The sequence below is a fragment of the Mytilus galloprovincialis genome, chromosome 9 (genome assembly GCF_965363235.1).
Source record: "Mytilus galloprovincialis chromosome 9, xbMytGall1.hap1.1, whole genome shotgun sequence".
Classification (NCBI taxonomy): domain Eukaryota; kingdom Metazoa; phylum Mollusca; class Bivalvia; order Mytilida; family Mytilidae; genus Mytilus; species Mytilus galloprovincialis.
In genome coordinates this window covers 28,577,244-28,600,393 of record NC_134846.1, presented here as the reverse complement: position 1 = coordinate 28,600,393, position 23,150 = coordinate 28,577,244, and the positions used below count along the sequence as shown (strand labels likewise).

At 31.8% G+C, this 23,150-nt stretch overlaps 1 protein-coding gene across 2 annotated transcripts in view; it reads left to right on the top strand.

Moving 5' to 3' along the window:
- The window catches only part of LOC143044741 (membrane metallo-endopeptidase-like 1), a 40,857-nt gene that overhangs the window by 9,887 nt on the left and 7,820 nt on the right, over positions 1-23,150 (top strand). For both annotated transcript variants that reach the window (XM_076216867.1, XM_076216868.1), the window contains 8 exons: positions 5,142-5,219; positions 6,213-6,330; positions 8,137-8,250; positions 9,745-9,899; positions 16,576-16,692; positions 18,020-18,154; positions 19,464-20,190; positions 21,117-21,236. In XM_076216867.1, coding sequence (XP_076072982.1) covers positions 5,142-5,219; positions 6,213-6,330; positions 8,137-8,250; positions 9,745-9,899; positions 16,576-16,692; positions 18,020-18,154; positions 19,464-20,190; positions 21,117-21,236 — 1,564 coding nt within the window. The remainder of the gene's footprint in view (positions 1-5,141; positions 5,220-6,212; positions 6,331-8,136; positions 8,251-9,744; positions 9,900-16,575; positions 16,693-18,019; positions 18,155-19,463; positions 20,191-21,116; positions 21,237-23,150) is intronic.

Below are 23,150 nucleotides of genomic sequence, written 5' to 3'. Positions count from 1 at the left end.
ACAGTTCAGTTCAAAAATAAAATTTTGACAAATATTTCATTAAATTGTAAGCACGATCGTTTTGTACTAAGTGTAATCTCCCAAAATTCGAATTGAAAAATAAATTGAGCTACATGTTCAATTCAAAACAATAGATTTGCAATGTCTTGCGGAAATGTCCGAGTTAAACTTTCATGCCTTCACAAAACTTTTACGGTAAAAAAACCAGAGATTTGATTTCGTGAAGATTATTTTTCGGCTTTGATAACTATACCAATAAAAAGTACTTTTAAAGTTGAAGATGTTACACCAAATAGCATTAAGATTACAGGGTTATCTATAAAAACTACGGATTAATGAAAATGTCTTGCAAGTTTGTCCGTATCATAATTTGACGTCGCCACAAGCGTAATATGCTAGGGACGGCATAAACTGCATTCGCGTGTTCCTTCCTCCTCCAAAAATAAATGTCCTGGTTTCAACAAAACGAAATGATGCACACATTACAAAAATACACATCTATAAGACGATCAAAACGTAAGAAAACTTCAGTATCATAGCTACATGTATAAGCTATTGTATGTCACTGCTTGAATAAAATCATACTCGGGTTGAATATATAATGCAGCAATATTCCTCCAAAAACACATAATTACTAGCAGTAAAATTGAATATCATATGTTAATTATAAAATCATATTGGATTGGATTCTCACGGCATTAATTTATACTTGTGTGTTATACTTTGCATTTACCCAAAAAAGAAATGCAGGAAGAATTAGATAGTGTGCGTTTCCAATTTAACGTCATTTTCTGTTACACTAAATGGTAGCAATATCTGACGTTGCGTCCACCAGTGTCTGAGCAGAAAACTGTTGAAACAGGCGTCTGTCCGTCTCGTCCTTATTCTAAAAAAAAAATCATTGGACTTTTTTGATAAATATTCCGTATCAACTTCACAATGAATACAAAATGGCCTTGAAGTATAGATTCTGGTTACTGATAATGATTATCGTCTCAATAACGTAGTGTTCTTTTATTTGTCTTTATGAATATTACTTTACAGTTTAGTCTGTTTTGGTGATATGCATTTTAAAACGTGGCTGTGTACTTATACATCTCGTCATTGTTTTGTTGTTTTATGATAAACTTGTATTTTTGTCTTTCAATTTTGCTAAAGTGCTTTGTCTATAGAGATATAGGAAAATGTGGTATGAGTGCCAATGAGACAAAACCATATGCCTTTTTGTGACTCTTTGTTACATATTTCTTTGTTTTTAAAGTGATTTAGATTTCAACACAACGTTGATTGCTGTACCCATATTTTTGACATTTTTACCTATTATGTCTGTTTGATTTGTCCACACACCATTTTCAATATAATGGAATTTGATGAGACTGTCATATAAGTGAGAGGTTTAGCTTGCTATACAACCAGGTTCAATCCACCATTTTCTACATTAGAAATTGCTTGTACCAAATCAGGAATATGACATTTGTTATCCATTCCGTTTGATGTGTTGGAGCTTTGATTTTGCCATTTGATTACGGACTTTCCGGTTTGGAGTTTTCCTCGGAGTTCAGTATTTTTGTGATTTTACTTTTTTCTATTCACATATGACATAAGTCTTCATTATCAATTTAAAGAAAAGAGAAAAGTTACTGAAAAGCCAAATATGCCACAATTAAAGATATGCTTCCATAACAAACAAGCAAATGATTTCAACTCCAATAGAATATCAGTAAGGACTGGAAATTTAGCTATTGGGTATTTTTAGCAAATAAACTTGATATATACGATACATTGCTATAGGGTAATTTGGTATAAACCAAGACTATTTACAACTCTTCTGTGAGACATCAACACCCTTGCTGAGAGGTATATGTGTTGCAATTCAGTCTGCATTGTACGCCTTTTTGTCGATCAACTTTAAAACACCTTTTTTTTTAGATGCAATTATTTTTGCATGAAAAAGATTTCCAGTTCTTATGTTTTATAAAATAACCTAATATGCATCCATTGAAACTACTGTACCCCGTTCACCATTGGCAGTATAAAGTAGCCGTTCTTAATTTAAAAATCATAAACATTGTTATTTTTACTTGCTCTCGTGAGAAGACACATGCAATATCTATAGTTGTACGACGTTTCAAGAAAGTAATAATACATTTTGCAAGACTAAACATTTGAGAAATTTAGATAGCCATAAAGCAGTAAATGTAAGATATAGTATAAACACCTTTTTTTTCATTTCCCTTCAATCGAGATTTTTTTTTCAAGAAAAAAAAAATCAGGAATCTAATGATTTGATAAAAAAGAACCGTTTCAAGTAAAAGATGAATGTTGTACATTAAAACTTTTTAAAATGCAACTTCGTAAAAAAGTAGTATATTAAAGAAATATTTTAGTGGTAAGTAGGATAACGTTTGATTTTTATGGATGAAACGGAAAGCGGGGAAGGGGGGGGGGGGGGGCTAATTCATTTTAAAAATAACAGGCTGTGATCTTTTTTTTTTGATGAAAAAATGCAGGATGTGCCATTCCATCCCCCCATCCCCCTTAAAAAAAATCGTAAAAATCGCGCGTTTGTTGCCAAATACATGAATTTAATATTCAGTTGTGGGGGCCCGGGGTTGGAACACCCCTTTTTTGCATGATCAATGCATTTAAATGGGGACATAAAGTTGGCCCCCTTCCCCTGTTTTGTCCTGGATTTGGACCTGGATCCGCCACTGATATAAATTCGATAACAATATAAATGTATCAAAAGAATGAATTTCTTTCTTCATTAGTGAATGAAATGTTTATGAAAAAATGGATTTTGTCTTAATATTATATTCAGGCATATACTTTAATTATTTTTTTTAAATTCATGCTCGTCTCTAGATCTGCAAGTGTTGATCGGGAATAAACACGTGTTACTATATGATCCAATCGCAGCTTACCGCCCAAAATTGATGACTAAGTTGAATGATTTTCTTCTAGATTTGCTGCTTATTTGGACGTGTATTACATGAACACTTTTTGTTTATAGGATCAATCGTGCATTGGTGAGTTGATAGGGATTTATCTTTTGAAAAGATTTGATTTTTATTTACTTATTTCCTGTCTTATTTTTATTGAAATATACACGTCAGTATCACCATTTCTTTACTTTCAGCATTGTCCAAAATACTATTCATATCCATATATTGAAGAAAACATTTATTGACCGAACATTTTGCTTCATAAAGGGGGCGGTATGTTCTATTTTGAGAATATTGACTATTTACTTTTCAACGCCATCACCCAAATGTTTTGTTTAAATTAGCACTATTTACGGTATTCGGAAAATTAGGAATCATGCAAAACATTAATTTGTCATCTGCTTGACCATAATAATTTTTTTCTCATAAAATTTGGGATTAAAATATCTTTTTTAGGAGATAGCCATACCCCCCCCCTTTTTTTTGAAGTTAAATGTCTAATCCCTTAGTGTACTGATATGAATAGTATTTTACTGGAAATGTTTGAAAAAAGATATTGATGCTAACGTAAATATTTTGTTCAATAAAAAGACAGGAAATTAGTCGGTGAACCAAAAAGTTCAAATCTAATTGAAAGTTAAAGTGCCCATGAACTCACTGATCATGCACGAGTGATTCTATTCATAAAAAGTGTCCGTGTAACAACTAAAAAGAGTCCGTGTATCATCTAAAAAGAGTCCGTGTAACACCCGTTAATGTACTGTTTTTCTATAGCTCTGCGGGGGGCAAAGTCGTACAAGTCAGATAAAAAACAAAAGTAACAAAAGAAACAGGCCGGTAACAACCAGCTGAATAGTTTTTCTGCACTTGTAGTCAGGTCCTGACTACTCGTGCAGAAAAACTATCCGGCAACGGTTGTTACCGGCCTGTTTCTTGGTTACCTTTGTATTTTATCTAATACTATTGATATTGTTAAGCAACCAATTAAGATGAAACGAATTACTTGAGGTTCAATATTAACAAAATTATTGAACCAGTTCATGCACGATTTTTTAAAACATCTATTACGAATCCGATGCCCATAACGTGTTACTCACAAACAAATATTTCGTTGATTGTTTGTTGATCAAAAACATAAAATTAGGCAAAGACTCATGGAACACGTGCAATAATTGAGATGATAGAGCGATCTTATTTTTTTTCAACATTTCCAATGTGTTTCTATTAGTTAATTATTCTGTTATAATGGTTGTTAACCTGATTTTGATGTATGAAAATGTATGTATTATAATTAATAAACACAACACTGTGTATATCTTTTGGTGCACTTTTGTTTATCTTTTCCTCCATCACGGGGAAACCGCACACTTGCGATGCGCGGTTGTCAAAGTTCTACCAAGTTGTCTCGTAGTCAAGATCACTGCATATGAAAATCTAAGAGTTACAATATTGTGAGACAACAATGAAAAAGCAGAACATTTCTAAAGATTTCAAAAAGATAATGGATTTTCTTGTACATGAAAGTCCACGAGCACGTGTTTTAAAGTAAAACTTAGCCATGCAAGTATTCAAAACATATTCATTTATACAACTTCTTTGTTTTTACATTTGAAGTTTCATAAGACTTTAATTATACACCTGTTATACATACTAGTATACTTCTATCGTTACATGCGAATGTTTAAATGCGACATGTTACTTGAACTCATCTTATGATTTTTAATTTAAGTATATTTCCTGATTGATATATTCTGTCCAGTGATTTATATATCTTAAATTATCCGGTTATGGAATTACGAAAGTGAGATCCACTTTCAAAACAAAGCTGAATTAATGTTTTGTATCGTATTTTTTAAAAAAACTTTCAAAATTTTTCATTGGAGGATATGTAGATTGGCGTTACTCTCTTCTCTTCGTCAACGAAGCTATACATATATATATACAAATGTGTGCCATAAAATACTTTTGATATATTGACGTATTTAACATTTCATTCTGAGCTTATAAGGCCAAAATGTAATTATTGAAATTGACTTAAAATAAGGATATGTCAAGCCATTTGCATATTTCTTTTTGTCTTTGCTTAGCTTATAAGTTAATATAAGGCCAGAATGTTAACATGGAAATTAGCTTAAAATAAGGTTATGTCAAGCAATTTGCATATTTATATAGTCTTTGCCTGATTGTCTTTTGTAGGTTTGTGAAACTTCTGATTGTATCCACCAAGCAGCGTCGGTCTTATCACGGATGAACACGAACGCAAACCCATGTGAGGTAATTATCTTCGTCACCCAATCAAAACACTTGACCAGTTAATTTAACGTCTACTTCAAAGCACGGGCTACAATGGTCTGTAAGGAATTCAATAATAAATTGGATATCTCACCAGAGTTGTCAACGGTTTAATATCGCGCCTTCGTGCATACAAAGGACAAATATACAAAATTAGATAGGCAGAATTTGTTGTTTGCTATTATTGTTAAGCTGGTCATTTATTGATTAATGTCAAATAAACATTGAATTTGGGGGTATTCAATTCTCATGAAAACCTACTGGGAAAAATAAATTATATTTCTTAACACGTATTAAGTTTATATTTTCTTTACAATTACACAAAAGTTTCATCCAAATCTTATTTTTGCGTAATCCGAAACCCATTTATGGATTTTGTTGATGTAATAAATGATCACTTCAATGAATTTCTTGTATAAGAAATTTTAAGGAAGAATTATTTGAAAAGACACTAAGGCCATGTTCAATTTTTTAAATTGTACATCCGCATTATGTGTTAATAATATAGACTGAATACACACCGATACATTATTTTTATTTTGTAGTAATCTGTTTCTATTGACATAGTCTATTTATTTCATTAACAATTCAAAACGAGCTGTCATCATTGCAAACAGAATATTAAGTATGACAACTAACAGCCTTTTAACGCGTTGTGTATTGAAATTTGCATACGTCTTATTTCATAAACGATCTTGTCAAGTGTTATATGGATTTATTTATCAAGTTAATAATTGAAACAGAGTATCTGATTAATAACTTGATTGAAATTCAGTGGTTTGGATAAAATCTTTGAAACCTGCCAATATTTGCAGACATGCAATTTCTTGGGTGCTTGGGTTTTTAGACAAATTCATTATCTTGAAAGTAAAAGCAAGAAAAACTCCTCAGATTATGTCAGATGTGAATCCATCAAATAATAATTGCATTAAGTAAAATATTTGGTAATTAATCTACCTTTGCTTTTTGAAATAGGATTTTTACGAATTTGCATGTGGAGGCTTTCTTCACCAATCACATATGTCATGGGAAAGCCAAAGAGTCCGAGAAGTTCCAGATGTTTTACGGGAGAAGTTCGGATCTTATTTAGAAGGTAAAAGATGCAGTGGTATATTCATTTCTGCGAAAAAAATATGATTTGAAATGTTGTATAGATTTTTGTAAAACTATCTACGATAAATTGGATAGAATTCTGGTTCTGTCTTTAATCAAAATTACACTGAACGAAGCGACAAACAAAATGCCAGTATTCATTAACCGTAATAAATATAAGTTTATCTAGCAAAGACTCCGCTTTAAGACTTTTTGGATTGCCAACTAGTTACAGATATTAATAACAGGTAATAACTAGAAGTACTGTTAGCAGAGCTTGCACACTGGTACCCCTGACACCACATAGAAGTTTAAAAACATGTTTTGTTAATATGATAACCAGTAAAATCATTATGAAAAGAATAATAATCATTATATGAAACGGGAAACTCTGTGCTTTGGTTTAGAAAACCTGCGAAATCGTTTTGACCGAAACAATACAAAGAAGTGCTGGTTCTGGACGGACGCTCCAATCATATTCGTTAAGCTGTTGGTATAATAAAAGCATCACTAAGTCAACTACTACAAATAGAATCCTAGTCCTAAGCTAATTTCTAATCTTTTTGTGCTCTATACATTGTATTCAATGTATCAATATATAATTTTCTTCTTATGGTACAGTAACTAAAGCTTGCCAGGCCAGATTGTTGAATTACGTGTTGAATTTGATTCCCTCATAAATTTTACTCTGTAAACATTTACGATTTTTGAGATATTCTTTTTAACAAATTTCATAAGTATTGTTTTATAGCATATAAATCATATGTTAAAACTGAACAAAAGTGAATTAACAATTCATTGACACCAGGATTGATTCTGCATCTGCGCCAAAAGGGCGCCTCGCCAACAGAAGTCCCAGCAGTCACGCCCGAACCAAAACAAAAAACAAAAAAGGCCAAACAAAGCACTAAACCGAAGAGAACCGGGGACCACAATTTCCCACAATTCCCGCCAAATACAGCTAATGCAATCTATTCACAAGACAAAAGATTCCGCATCTCAAATATTTAAAGTCTTGTAAACAGTTACATGGAATATACAATGATGACCATATCAATGATAATTCATGTCAACACAGAAGTGTCTGGGCTGGTGATACCCTCGGGGAATAAAAACTCCACCAGCAGTGGCATCGACACAGTTGTTGTAAATAAACTCTTAATAGACACCAGGACTGATTTAGCATCTGCGCCAGACGCACGCCTCGCCCACAAAATACCCATAAGTGTCTGCTAGATTATTGTATGTTAGTTCAGTAGCAAAATATTCATGTTGTGTTAGCCTGAAAAAAAAAATAGCAATAAATGAAATAGGAAAAGAGTTCTCAAAGTTGCTCGACCCGAAAAGCGGAAATATCGCACTGACACTGGAAAGGTATATTTTAAACGGTGAAATTTTGCCTCTTGACAGGATTCCAGAATATTTTGTTGCAAAATTCTATTAAGTACAAAGAGTTTGGCACTGTCTGTACCCAAGGAATCGATGTCCCCTTTCCGACCTGCCGTGCCGGTGTATCTTAACATTTATTCAAACCAAATAAACACAATGGAGTGGTATAATGACACAATTAGACAAAAAAAAGGCCTACAAGGACCATGTGTTATTCATTTTTGTCTATCTTTGTTTGTATGTCTGTTTCCCCCTTCCCCCTCCTCCCCCCCCCGAGAAGTATGGTGTTCCTAGTTGTTGTGGTATGTTGCTCTATGCGGTATATTTGACAATTCCTTTCTGTAAAAGATTGCCATTTCAGAAACACCCAATCTAGTATAAATCATATATTTCTGCTCACTTTTTATAATTTTTGTAGATTCATTGTCAACACAACTTTCATCTTCTGAATCAGAAGCTCGTAGAACTGTTAAAGTACTATACAGAGATTGCAAAGACGAGAAAGAAACGTTATTAACAGCACGAGAGAAGCGTAAGTATATACCATAAACTTATATACTTGTTTATCACTATGAATAGTATTAGAATTATCAAGAATATGTTTTAAAATGACATATAAGTCTTTCTGATTAAAGTCATAAGAAACCTCAAATTAAAAAAAATAATGCATGTGTTTTTTTATAACTCAATGGATAGTTTTCATAATAAAACTTATGTACATAAACTTTTTTCTGAAGAAAATTCTTCAATTTATTCATATTTAGAAGAAGTTTACTTTATTTTAATTGCTTCCTTCCTTCCAGGAAGCAATTCCCCCGACATATTTTCCGTATGCAAAGTGACCTCAGTATGACCCATCTCGTAAAAATCCGATGATCGCAATACGCATGGATGTCCTTAAAATAAACTATTATCTGAATTTACATGTTCAACACGTGCTCAATTTCCATGCTTTTTTTTGTTTTTTTTGTTGATTGTTGACAAACAGGTGACAATCGTTAAACTTCGGCTTCAAAACACGAACTTTAATTACATATTTACATATTTCATTCGTATTTTCACAACAACACTGACCGATTGAAAAAAAAATTTACGATTATACGAAATTTATGCGAAAAAAAAAATGAAAAATTCTTGAACAGAACACTAAGTTTATGATGTTTGGATGCATTGGTTCAAGAATTGGAAGAACATTATTTTTCACCGGTCACTCGTTTCTTTTGACTTTAACCATATAATCACACACCTTTTTGTTATGTAAATCTTCTGTCATGGTTTATTTCTAAATCTCATGAAAACATTATTTGCGTAAAATGTTTTGCACAAATGGCAACCTTTTTTCATTTATTGAAACAAACTGTAATGGAATATTAATGAAATTATCCCCCAATCCATCTTCATGTACAGAAGTCACGGACAGAACTTAAGTTATAGTGGGACGTTCACTTTGCAATCTAAGAATGAATTTGTTGATATAATCTAATTTACTCTGATTTCTCAGAGGTGACGATACTGGTATTGATCTGAGAACATTTCGTTTGCTGTTAGAAATTATCACATTTCGTTTGTCTTTGCATTATAGTGTTAAATCTACAATTCAGATAAATGTCGTCTATCATTAGTGTAGCAGAAACGCGCCGAAAATAGTAGCCATTACTCTTTTAGCCATGTACATTAACCCAACGTCTCTGTTTGAATCTTAATGTCAGATGGAAACGAATATTTATGTTTTCAAATGCTAAATTTGCCATTTATTGTTATTCTTTGACATAACTCATTAGCCTCCATAAATTTCTGCAAATTATTTTGTATGCGGACTTCAATATATCCCAGGAATAGAGATATTTGTCATTATTGACATTACAATTTGACTATGACATACCACTTTCAGCGAAAAATGCCACGATAGAACAAATTGTCAACTAAACAAGAATTTATTTCACCAAATATAAGATTTTTCCTTGAATAATTAATGTGAAGCACTAATATAATTTTGTTTATTTGTTTTGTTTTCTGTTGTTTACAGTTAGGCATCTCCTAGTCAGCTTGAAGACCAATAATGGGGTAAACATGAAAAATGACACAAAGAACTACGTCACAAGATTACTAGCTATAGTTATGAAGCAGTATGGAGCTACGCCTCTATTCAAAGTTATTGTTAAGAAAAATGGAGACATCACTGTAAGTTCTTGCTTTAAAAGAAGTAAACTTTTACATAGAAATGACAATATGGAGGTACTCTATGGTTTTATTAGCAAAACAAACGAAAAATCATATAATCTAATAAAGCAGTTATCGAGACATTTTAACAAAATTTGGAAGAAACAACTTTATAAAAAGTTATATTTAACCATGGTTGGCGCAATCAAATATTTGCTATATTTTCAGATTCTGCCTGGATCTTTCCTTATAATAATGACAAAGTAACAAATAGTTTTAAATTATTATATGAGAATGGTTCAATTTTCCAGGTTTAATTACACTTGTTTTCACCAGCGCTGTATAGGATTGAACACTATTTATAAATCTATACTATTAAACGAGAAGACCTCATTTTGGGTGTCGCTTCTCCTCCTTCCACAATAAATTAATCATCATGCCTCTGTGTCCTATAGGTAACATGTATAGTCGCATTTGTCATCCATTCTTATGATCATTCAGTTTGGGTTATTTTGGGATAAAAACGAAAAAGAATGCGTCCGGATATTTTCCCGTCATTGGACAAAACTTTAAGTCAGATTAGTCTTCCGGTTTGTGTTTTTCTGTACTTTGAACATACAAAGACTATGAATAAAGTATATAAATTTGCTTTGTGCTATCATTTTGAGTTCTAGCATGTATCATCCTTGCTTAACGTGTTTCAGTTTGGGTTATTTGGGGAGGAAAACGAAAATGAATAATATTTGCTATTTACTATCAATTAGTTTACAGTGGCGGATCCAGAACATGAGGGAGGGGCGCTGACTGACCTAAACGGGGGGGGGGGGGGGGGGGCGTTCCTCTCATGCTTCAGTGATTCCCCATATAATCAACAATTTTTTTTCAACGAAATGGGGGGCAGGGTCCCAGCCCCCCCCCCCCCCCCCCCATTGGGATCCGCTTATGGATTAATATCAACGGCGGTCACTGCGGATATATTTCTGTATACTTACATACATTTATTTACTATGAATAACTGTTTTTGTTACAAAAACAGAAGGTATAAAAATCGGGGTATTTGGAAAATAGGTGGAAGGCAAAAAAAATGTGCCCAGTCCCTAAGTACCTTTGACTTTTACAGTTTACATACGCTCTATTTCCCCGCGATTTCGCGGGTGTGTTCTAGTGATATTTTAAATTTTGTATTTTTTTTGCATTTTGACAATATTGGCCAAAAGTTAAATTACTACACTTAATTTTTGATACAAGCAAATTGTTTTTTCTGAGATAGATTTTAGTATATTTGAAATTTGAAAGAACATACTGAATGCTTTTGCGTTGTATTTTTTCTTTTTTGGAAGAAATTCTTGTATAAGGCGCTAGTTTTTCTTTGGGTCTATCGAAAGTATTTCACGCAAATGGTTCCATTCATTCCTTAAAGTTTTTAGGGATCATACTTAAATAACATAATTATAAAAATAAAAATTATTGAATGGCAAATCTTATTTAGATTAGTTCATATGGATATTAAATGTCTGGCTGTATCAGGTACAATCCAATCATTTCAAATTAAAAAATTTTTTTTTGATTGACGGTAAACGATTGGATTTTCCGATTTTAACGTCTGTTCGTATAAAAAGTACGTAGATATTTCTTCTTTAAAAATATAACTAAAACTTCATATGGTACATGCATCATGTAATGCAAAAACACTTGTTTTTAATACAAGTCGTCTCAGTTTTTTTTACAATTCTATTGAAAAAATATAATAAAAACCTCAATCCATAAAAATTAAGACAAGGAAATAGCTATTAATGAGACAAAAGGAATAAAAAGGACGCGTGACTATTCAATTGTTTCGGCCTCGATCTGAAAATAGATTGAAGACAGTTGTAAAACCCGATGTATTATAGAAGTGAATGTGGTGACAGAGGAAATTAGATTAAAATGTAATACAATACCGAATGTGACAAAGACGAGTTAGATGCTATTTACAAGTCAAAAAGTCAATAATAAAAAAGTTAAAAAAAAACTAAATTACAAATCAATGTTATTGCATTTTCATACAATTCTCCATATGATGCATTTAAATAAATCAACAGATAAGAGTTCTTGTGATTATGGCAATCTGTTTGAAAAATTAAGTGGAAATCGTTAAAACTAAATTTCAGCTCCAATGTTACAACTGTTTCGAACGTTTACAAAACACAATGTTCGTGAAAACAATAATAGTTCATTGTTCTGGAGATTAAGAGGAGATGTCTAATAGCACTAACGGTGGAACTATTATCATGACAACTAAAACAGCATTTCAATTTACAAATTGATTGTTGTACATTCTAACAATCGAGGGCATTGGGGAAAGCAAATTAATTCTAATAAAATGTGAAAGTGAGATTCTAAATTGATTTACAAAGGGAAATTCACAATCTGCAAAACAACTACTAGTAGTTCTGCATTTGAGAATATTTATTGCAAAGAGATAGATATCCACTTAATAAAGAGAAGAATACATGATAAATATTAAATGGTAGACAGTGATATATACAGGGAGATTTTGCTTATGACCGAAGAGGCAACCCAACAACACAAAAAGTCTAAAAGAAACAACAGCACTCAAGAAAGTTCTACACATGTAGAAAATAAGAATTAAGCGACACGAACCCCACCGAAAAATTCAAGAAAAGTAGCCTTTTATTCTCCATTAGCTTACCCTTATTTCCGGGATTTATAGAAGAAACGGAACAGTCAAAAACAAACAAAAGCACCCTGGTTACTTTAGAGTGTGACTGTGTTTTGAGCTCATGCCCATGGTTGTAGACCACATACTAGTAATACCTGATAGTGTTTTGACAATATCTTCATTCTATTTCCTTGACAACTTGTGTTCTTAATATTATTTGTATTTGGATTATAATGTTTTTGCGCTAAGAATTCCTTATTGGTTGCACCATAAATTTGGCAAATGATATATGTTCTACTAGTATATTTAATTTGTAAATTGATCATACATTGACAATACATGTATTTGAAGAGGAGAAGTTTACATTAAGTACACATTAAAATCATTTAATATTACAAACAAATTACAAACAAATAAGTATAAGCCGTTCGTATGGTTGCTTCAAAGAAGATGAAAATGGTAATTCCCAAGCAAAAATTCAATATTATTGTTTTTCCTATAACAAAATCAATTTTTCTTTGTAGAGAACTACTAATTTGATATTCTTTATCCCAAATTAGCTTGTAATCAGTCATAATTAATACAGACATCCCGTATCAGTACAAAACAGATGCTCATAGGTCTTGTTGTGCTTGTTTTATTGACAAATAGAACAAATAAAAATATCGTACATCAAAGGATATTTATTAAATAGTACAAAACAGTGTCATTTACTGCTCGCGGTCTACACGCATCTCATGTGGAATTAATAAATATTGATGATAAGAGCCTCACAAACACGCAAAAAGGGCAAGAAATTGCGACCTTAACAAGATTATAATTTTATTAAGATTTCTATTTTCTTTCTTGAGATGTAAAATGAAATTATTGTTTTAACGTAATTTCATCAATGGATATCTGTCGAGAAAACATTTGCCAGCCGACCAGATCTTATAGATCCCGAAGAGGGTGAATCAATAATGAAAAATAATGTTATCTCTTATTGCACCAAGTACGACATCAATCTTCATGCTGAGTGGAATAATCAAATTCATACTTCATCTTTCAAATCAACGTTACACGGGTTTAAAGTTTGTATCAAAGACATAAAAGGTATACGTTTAATATGGTCATGTTATCGTGATCTAGTATTCAGCTTTACCAAGGAAGTTCAATACAATATTGGTGTTAGGTCCAATACTCTTTCTGATTTTAAATCCTGTTTTTTTCTTTATCTTATACAAAAAGGTGAGTCAGTTTCCATCACGTTAAAGAAGAGTTCAGTGATAATTAATTGAAAATTTATGTTGAAAGCATCTGAGATTCCGAAGCGACATTTATGGAAATTCTTGCAGTAACAAGATTCCGGGGATGCATATCGGTTAACTCACAACAAGAATTAAAGAGTTTTTATTGCAGCATATGTAAATTAAACAATGCCTTTGGTGGGAAAATAAATGCGACAAATTCCCAAAAGAGACAAAAATCGATTATAAAATTGAAAACATAGTTGAGTGTTCTTCCTTTTAATATTTTTTATCGCTTTTAACATCAAAAGCCCTTGTCTGAATACATTAAAATTCTGTCAGAAATTAAGCAAGGATCCATATCAGATTTTAGATAATAAAATATATGTGACAGCTTCCCAAGTGATGTTATAAAAATGTGAAAAGCAGATTATAGACCATTGATTTTAAATTTTCTACCTAGGAGCAAATGACAACTTCGGAATTTCCCGATTTTTACGAGGGTTTCATCGCAGCCAGAAGCCAAAAGATCAATGGTGCTGACTATAGGGTTATTTTTAACGACCCTTATATTTGTTCCTTTTCTTTAAGTTTAAGTATTGACTTACCTGAAGCAACCTTTATTTGAATGATGGGATTGTGTTTATTGGTACAGGATCAAATGAAGACTAAGACGAACATACCTTTGAAGTTATCGTTTTTATTTGACAAAAGTAAATAAACACAACCGTTGATCAACATTTAACATATGTATCATTAAAACGGGAGTAAATGAATTATAACAAAGAGTTATCAAAATGTGTTAATCAGTATAAGATATAGTAGATTTTTAATTCGTTGTCTAACTTTTATGATTTCCCTTTAATTCGTTTTCCCGTTCCTTAATATTGTTAAGATAAGATTGTTTCTAAATAACTCCCTAGTCTTTTGTTCATTATCTGAAAAACAGTCTTGTATATTTTCTGGGAAGCATGGATACACTATGTAAGGATTTTACAATAATTATGCTATGGCCTAGGTTTGATATCTTCGGGAATGCTTTTGTCCGCTAAGAACAGTCCTTTAAAGGGAAAAAGCGGTAGACACTTAACCTTGTTGAAATATTAAAAAAAAAATAATCTCTGAGTTTGAGGTTCATGCATATGTTTGTATTGTTGTTGTTTTATGTTGAACTTGCTATTTGAAGGTCTACGACATGTTCCGTCCATCGTGAAATGCATGGCTGTATTCGTTGTTCCGTGTGACTTTACATCAATATTTTGTATCAATTTTCTTTCATTAATTTTATCTTAAAATAACTGAAAAGCTGTTCAACATAGTCTATATATTATCCAGAGCAAGAGGAACAGTTAAGCTTCAATTAATGGGTTCAGGATTATTCATTCACATAAGAAAATATTGATCATGAGCTTTGATAATATAAAAAGCAAAAATAAAAAAAACATCAATACAAATAGAAAATTTGATGGGTCTTTTCTTAAATTTATTATATATGCAATCTCAACGGGCTGCCATTAACCAAGTGAAAGAAGTTCTTCGATTCCGGATGTCCGACAATCCGATTCTATAATTATCAATGATTTCTTGGATTAAGCATCATAAATGTCGGATATTTCAATACGAAATAGAATATTAAAAGGAATCATTATGTTGACGACAAAGAATTGAATTAGATACACGTTAGCTTCAGGAAACAAATACCGTGATTTCACGCCTGTGTTCCGTTTGTTAGTCAACAAATATTGACACAAGCTAAGAACAAGGAAACGGTGACACTTTTTGAGTTGAATGCTATTGTTGGTTATGTTTGCTCCATTAAAATGTATCAAAACTATTGATTAAATATCAACAACTGGGATTGTTAATTTATAAGTGCATAATTGATTATTCCACAATGAATATAAAGAAAAACTGGGTTTTCTTCAAGACTTGCATAAAATTAAAATACAAGTATACCGATATGCAGCACTGTACTCATTGTTGTGATATTAAATCTCACATGGTAAAAATAAGTAGTCGTTTTAGTAAGCCTTAATAATATCTTGTGTGTAAATTTTTTTTACTTCAAAACCACACTCCGTTTTAGAAGTAAATACCTCTACCTTTTTTGATGAGCCTCTTACTCTTATTAGCTGGGAGCTTGCAATGCCTAAATGCATATATTATCACATCTTCTTATATCTACTGAAAACTTACATCAGAAATTGACAATATGGGATGGTTGAAAACAACAATTTACGATAAAAAAAGACATGACTTCAGCTTTTCAATTGTGAACTGTCCATTTTATGTTGCAAAATTCTAGCAGCGCCTGAATATATAGAGTATATATCTCTCAGTTGATACGATATTTCAGGGCTTGTATTTCCTATCAAGATTGTATTTTGTGTTAGTACTGATTGTCTTTTTGTCTTTTTGTCTTTTATTTTTTTGCCATGACGTTAATTTTCGACTTATGCAATTGAAATTCCAGTTTGGTTTGTTTCGTGTCTGTCTTAAATATCTAGTATTATTATTTGTATATTCTTTATTTTCATCACACTTGCCTTGTTCGTGTCCATGTATTACTCTGCGTATTGCTTTTTCTGATTTATAGTTTTGTGACGTGATCTAAGAGGGTACAGTTTCGATCTCCTAATTAATCAAAACTTTCATAGACAACATAGTTCTGATTATATAGTTTTGCCTTTAAAGTCTTTATTTGAAAGTATTTGGTGGTGATTGTGTATATAAATATAACATAGGAATGAGCGTTTGTTAACGACCTTTTTAAGATTAAAATATTGTAAGTCATAAACTTTCTTTACAGATTACCAACAGATATTCCAACGATTTAGTCGAAGAGTTGTTTGCTCATGGAGTAGAAATCCCTAGCTTCCGTTACTTAATGCCTGCAGATTTCAACTTCAGATATCCACCAGATAAGGTAAAACGCGTAAAAGTTAAAACAGAACAGAGTAGAACAGGTTTGATTTTGTACAATTGATATAATACACAACTTTTAAAATATGTACTTTCAGGTGAAAACAATTTTATATAAATGAGGAAAATGTATTTTTTTTTATACATGTTATGATTACAATGGAGTATTTTTGTTAAGTTACACAAGTATTCTGCTGATACGCCAGTAATAGGAAGATCTAACAAAAGAATGAACTGTTACTATTCATTTAGTAATTTAGTTTTTATTTATGTAATTTAAATTTGACCGGATTTAAGTAAATACACTGACACAAAAAGAAAATGATTTAAGCAAGGTTACAAAACAAACCGAATACTATATAACACATACACGATCAGAATAATAATAAACGTCTTAACTGGTAAATAAACTGGTACTTCCTTAAGATTATTATTTCTTTATCGTTAAAATTTGACAGATAAAACATACGGAAAAGCATCTGTTTCTTGTAGTACTAAGAAAATGAAACTGAATCATGTGCATGGATTACAAAATCCATTGTACCAATATCAATAATCATTTATCAAGTTCTCACATGACAAATACAAATGAAAGTTCAAAAACCCAAAGCTACGATGATTATGACAAATTACAACAAGTCACGGAGGATTGAAAGCGTCGTATGTTTAAACCAAGTATCTGCTTATCAGTTAATATTTACATTGTTCTTTTGATGGTGTGATTTACACCATGCTGCGCCAATTAAATTTATAAATGCATTTTCGAAAATATCAAATGATTCTTAAACTAATGCACTCTGTTTTGTCCGCGTATTGTGTTCGCTTTATTAGTTTGTTAATTTCTAGTACAGTATAATATTCAAGAAATATGGCTTTATACACTAAATGACAGGTTTATTTCCATAGTTTACCAAAATGCAGTTTATAAAGTGCTATTTTTTTTTAACAATGTGATAAAAAAATAAATAAACCATAGACTTTGTTTTCAAGCTTCAGGATGTGAAAAGAAGAAAAACACGAATGACAGAATTTTAAAGAAAGATATTAAATAATTTGAATAACGTTCCAAAAAATGATTATTACTTTATTTCAATAAGTGTAAATGAAAGAAAATGGCAGCTGTTACAACTCTGACTAGATATCATGCCATTGGTGAATACTTATAATGTAAAGTCTTATAAGACAGGCCCTAAATACATACAAATACTGTATAGAATAAGTTTTTATAGGAACGTAGCAATCGAGTAACAAATAAATACCAGTAAGCAGATAGGTAACGGCATATTTGATGTAGCCTCAAGTTTATAAAAGTTACATTTAACAAATTTCAGGTTCTCCATGCCTATGAGTATTTTTTGTCTGAAGCGTTACTTGCTGTATTTGGGAACACTAGCTTTAACTCCGAGGTTGATGGCTTACTTCAAGCAACAAGCGAGGTATTCGAGTTGGAAATGTCACTGAATAAGGTACGTATGACAAGATATACACGCGTATGTGATCTGCACCATTGTTACAGAACTTGAAACTCATAAAAGCACGAATTTGTAGTGATTAAGATTATATGTATAACACAATGTTGACTGCTATACATCAATTTTTTACAATTTTACCTATTATATCTGTTTGTTTTGCTCATATATTGTTGTCAATATAATGGAATTGTATTCGACTTTATTGTATAGCAATATAATATTTCCCACAGAACGTAACCAAAAGTTAGCGTGCAATAAATTCTAATATTGCACTAGTGCAATAAATCTTCAAAATTCATGACGTCATCAACGTTTAAATCTTAGTTTAAACCAAGTTTTACTTTAAAATATTATATTGCTATACAATAAAAGGGTTATTGCATGAATATTGGGGAATATTGTCCCTCGTAGAACATATATTGCACTCGCAAGCTCGTGCAATATAAAATTCTACTCGGGACAATATTCCCCAATATTCATGCAATAACCCTATAGTATTACAAGTGAGAGCTTTAGCTAGTTATGAAACCATGTTTTAATCCACGATTTTCTTCAAAAAGAAACGCGTGTACTAAGTCAGGAATATGACGGTTGTTTTTCATTTGTTTGATGTGTTTGAACTTTTGATTTTGCTATTTGTTAGTTTGACTTTGCGTTTCGAATTTTCCTTGGAGTTAGGTATTATCGATATTTTACTTTTTGACAAATTTTTGATAACCATCATAGCTTTGAATATGACGAAGAATACGAGGCAACAGTTGTTTACCAAAATGCAGAAATTTGTAAACCTATTTTTAATATACCAAGAGAAAACACAGAAGGAATATGAATTTTCGGAGCATGACCGGATGAATTGACAGGATAATCGCCACGTTCTATATATACATGCATCACCCGACGTAAACGTTAAGAAATGATCGAATATTTATAACTCACAGATAAATCCAATGAAAAACAAAAAAAGATCAGGATGATATTCAAGCAAAGTCAATAGCAAAATGATAAAACAACTTTCGATACCGAATAGTTTAACACCATAACATGAAAATCATTCTTGATCAGCAATTTAATCTAGGAAATTAAAGTTTACACCAGTACAGAATTGTTTTTTTTTTTTAATTTTAAACCAATGAAAGATTAAGAACACACACTATACCAACAATTAAAGTCAACTATTTTTTGATGTTCTAAAATATTTGTGTGTATTTTTTGTAACGTCTTTCAAACAACCAACAAGTACTATCAATTAGCTGACAAAAAAACCCTACACCACTATTATAAGAATGATAATTTTTCTTTGTAGGTTTGGTATAACGACGGTGGAGTTAATTATTCGGAAGAAATATCGTTTTGTAAAAATAGGATGACAATATCTACCCTACAACATTTATATGAAGGATATAATATTAACTGGATTTTATTTTTCTCTACTCTGTTAGATAAAACAGTGGACGAGAACTTCGAACTATGTCATGTGGACCTTGTGTCTGACATTTCGTCTGTGATCTCAGAAGCAAAAGTGGAGTTAGTAATAAAATATATTTTAACTCATACTTTTGTCAATTCAGATTTATATAAGTATGTATATAGACATTTTCCAAAATTTATTAAATCAACAAGTGTATATAAAACAAAAGATTCAGACTATAATAATTCATATTGTATATCATTATTAGCAAAATATTTTCCGTTATCTGCAATATTTTTATCAAACCAAAGCACGTACTTCGAAAGTGTGTCTAGGAAACTGTTTACCAGTATCAAAGAATCTCTTATGCAGACTATCCAAGATCAATACTGGATACCGGAGACTCAGCGAAATGATATAATTTCACATACAATACATGTTAATTTATCTTTTAATTGGAATAACAATTATAACAAAGACTACAGCTATATGAGCAACATTTATCAGGAAAATGTGATAGGAGCATTGGAGAGTAAATACTCATCTGACATGAAAGGAATTCATTTTGTTTCCGCATTTGATCAAAGTATTGCATCTTATAATTCCTGGAACAGAGAAATTGGTATGTATCTTTCAGATGGTTTCAAATATTTCAATATCTCTCTTCAGAAAGAAAAAAAAAATATTGTAAGTTGTTTATGTGTAATTGTTTATTTTTATTGTTAGTTATATATTATATGTTTTTAAGCCCTTTGCCCATAGTCGAAAAGCACTTTTTCAATGAATAATTATTATTAGCCATGGGGTTGTCAGTTTATTTTCAATCTATGAGTTTGACTCTCCCTCTGGTATCTTTCGTCCCTCTCTTAAAGCCTATGGTAAATATTTGCAACTGATCAAAACTGTCTTGAGATAAACGTGTTATCTTTATTCATAGACAGGTATTTTTACAATATTCTAGGTCTAAACAGCCAAGTATACAAAAGTTGCGAATACAAAAACAATTCAAAGGATCTGCGACCAAACTCTATACAAGAACAGTATGATATATCAAAATAGTATTCCGAATCAATTGCACACAGTTACTGAATCCCAAAGCATTTAACATGATGACATAAAATCATTAAATTCTCCACTCGTATTTCACAGTACAATTCCTTCACAGTCAAGGGTTCTAACAGAAATCTGACCATTACGTTTCATTATGAAGTGCTTCAGCTTGTTGGACATTCGTGTTGATCGACCAACTGATGGTAAATTAATGATTGATAAAAGGGTACCGTATAATTCATTATAAATATTGAAAGATGTACGTCGTATGATTACCAATGAGACAAATATCAATCAAAGGTCACCACACGGTCCTCAAGAATGAACAAATACCAATGCCGTATAAAAAACTATAAAAGGCCATGGATAACAAAATGTGATCATTTGGAAAGAAAAAAAAAATCCGGTCGGACTGATTTATTTAACACATTGACAAACGTAAAGATCTATCTTTTCATGCTTCCTGATTTTCTCATGTTTTTTCTCTCCATTTTACAGAGATATCATCGTTAGGTTTGCAGATTCCAGCGTTTTACAATTCCTCTCATGAGACGCTTCTTTATGGGTCTGTTGGAGGTCTTATATCACAGGCATTATCAGAAGTGTTTGATTTAAACGGTAAGTGTAATACTGCGTTTGTTAATAATTATATATTCTTGTTCCTACAACAACTTTGCATGGAAAAATAAATTAAAAACACAAAACATTAAACACCAAAGGTCCAAGCGTTGGGAGGATGACTACTTTATGGGAAAATGAAAACTAACGAGAATCTGATAACAAAACAACGTGGGACTAAATACCAGGCAAGTGAAAACTATACGGTCTTAAAGTAGAAAAAAACCAAATACAAATATTGCATCAGTTTAGTGTCCCCTTTACTCATTTCGAGACTCATTTATACTATAAATACAAATTAACCTATAGCTGTACAATGTAACCTATGGGAATGCAACAAAAGTATAAATCTCAATAACCGAAAATTATACCATAGCTATCTATGGTATAATTTTCACAATTATACCATGGTTTTGTTGTGTATGATTTTCGAAAAGAAAAACAAAGATGGCAAGACCTGAACGAGGCCGCCTGAATTTTTTAATTGACATATGAACAACAGAGTCAATGTGGGGCCACTAAGCTAAACTGCCCGCTTTGCACCAGCCGATATAAATGAATGCCTAGGGTGGGAATCGAACCCACGTACACCAACTCCATTGTCCCTATATTTTTAAATGAACAAAAAATTGTCAAGAACAAATTTAAAAAAAGGTACAAATGTGTTAAAATTTAATTATCAAATTATACATTTTTATATAAGTTGATTTTCGGTGATTCAGATGTCTACTTAGATTGTAGTCCCATAGCCTCCACTGTACAGCTACATGAATATATTGCGTAAAAGGTTTTAAAATTGCCGAGGCAGAATTTTTTTTGGGTAGAAGGGAGCGGAAGGCACGCCCTTTTCAAGGAGCTTCATGTATGGTTGATGCGTAGTCCTTTTTATGCCCCACCTACGATAGTAGAGGGGCATTATGTTTTCTGGTCTGTGCGTCCGTTCGTCCGGCCGTTCGTTCGTACGTCTGTCCCGCTTCAGGTTAAAGTTTTTGGTCAAGGTAGTTTTTGATGAAGTTGAAGTCCAATCGACTTCAAACGTAGTATACATGTTCCCTATGATATGATCTTTTTAATTTTAATGCCAAATTAGAGGGTTTACCCCAATTTCACGGTCCACTGAACATTGAAAATGATAGTGCGAGTGGGGCATTCGTGTACTGGGGACACATTCTTGTTTTTTTTTAAAATAAAGTTGACTTGCTAGACCCCTCCCCCTTTAAAAATCTGGATTCTCATCCGATTTGATATAAATCTAAACTGTTAACGAGGTTGCTTAAGTAATAACAACTATGTTTGAGAATTAAAAATAGATAGGTTCCTTTAAATGAAGCTGAACATAGGTTTCTTTAAATGAAGCTGAACATTTTTTTTTAAATTATCTAGAATATACATCACATGCGATTTTAATCGTGGACATTTTGAAATCCTTGTTAATTAATGCATGACTTGGGCTTCTGGTACAAATTAAAACGTGGAATTTTTCATCCAAACTCACTAAAAGGTTCTTGAGATTCAAATTTCCAGAGAATTATAAAATTAATTAGTTTATTGAATATAATGCACATTTGTACCCATATGGGTTGAAGGCATGTCAACATAGTAATTTTACAATACATCATACAGAAAAAACCAACAAAAGAACCAAACATTATATACATATATGTATCTATTATGCAGTTGTTGAGTCCACCCTCCTCAGTGATCATGACTTTTTAACAAATGAAGCAGCATACTGCATAATTGACGGACAAGAAAGACATAAAACCAATTTATCCAAATTATCCATATTATCTATATCGGAATAGATATTTTTAACTTTTTGCAAAAATTCAAATCTCAAATCTTTATTTTTTGTACATGTAAATAAAAAATGCTCTTCATCATCTATTTTATTTAGACAACAATGTTGACATA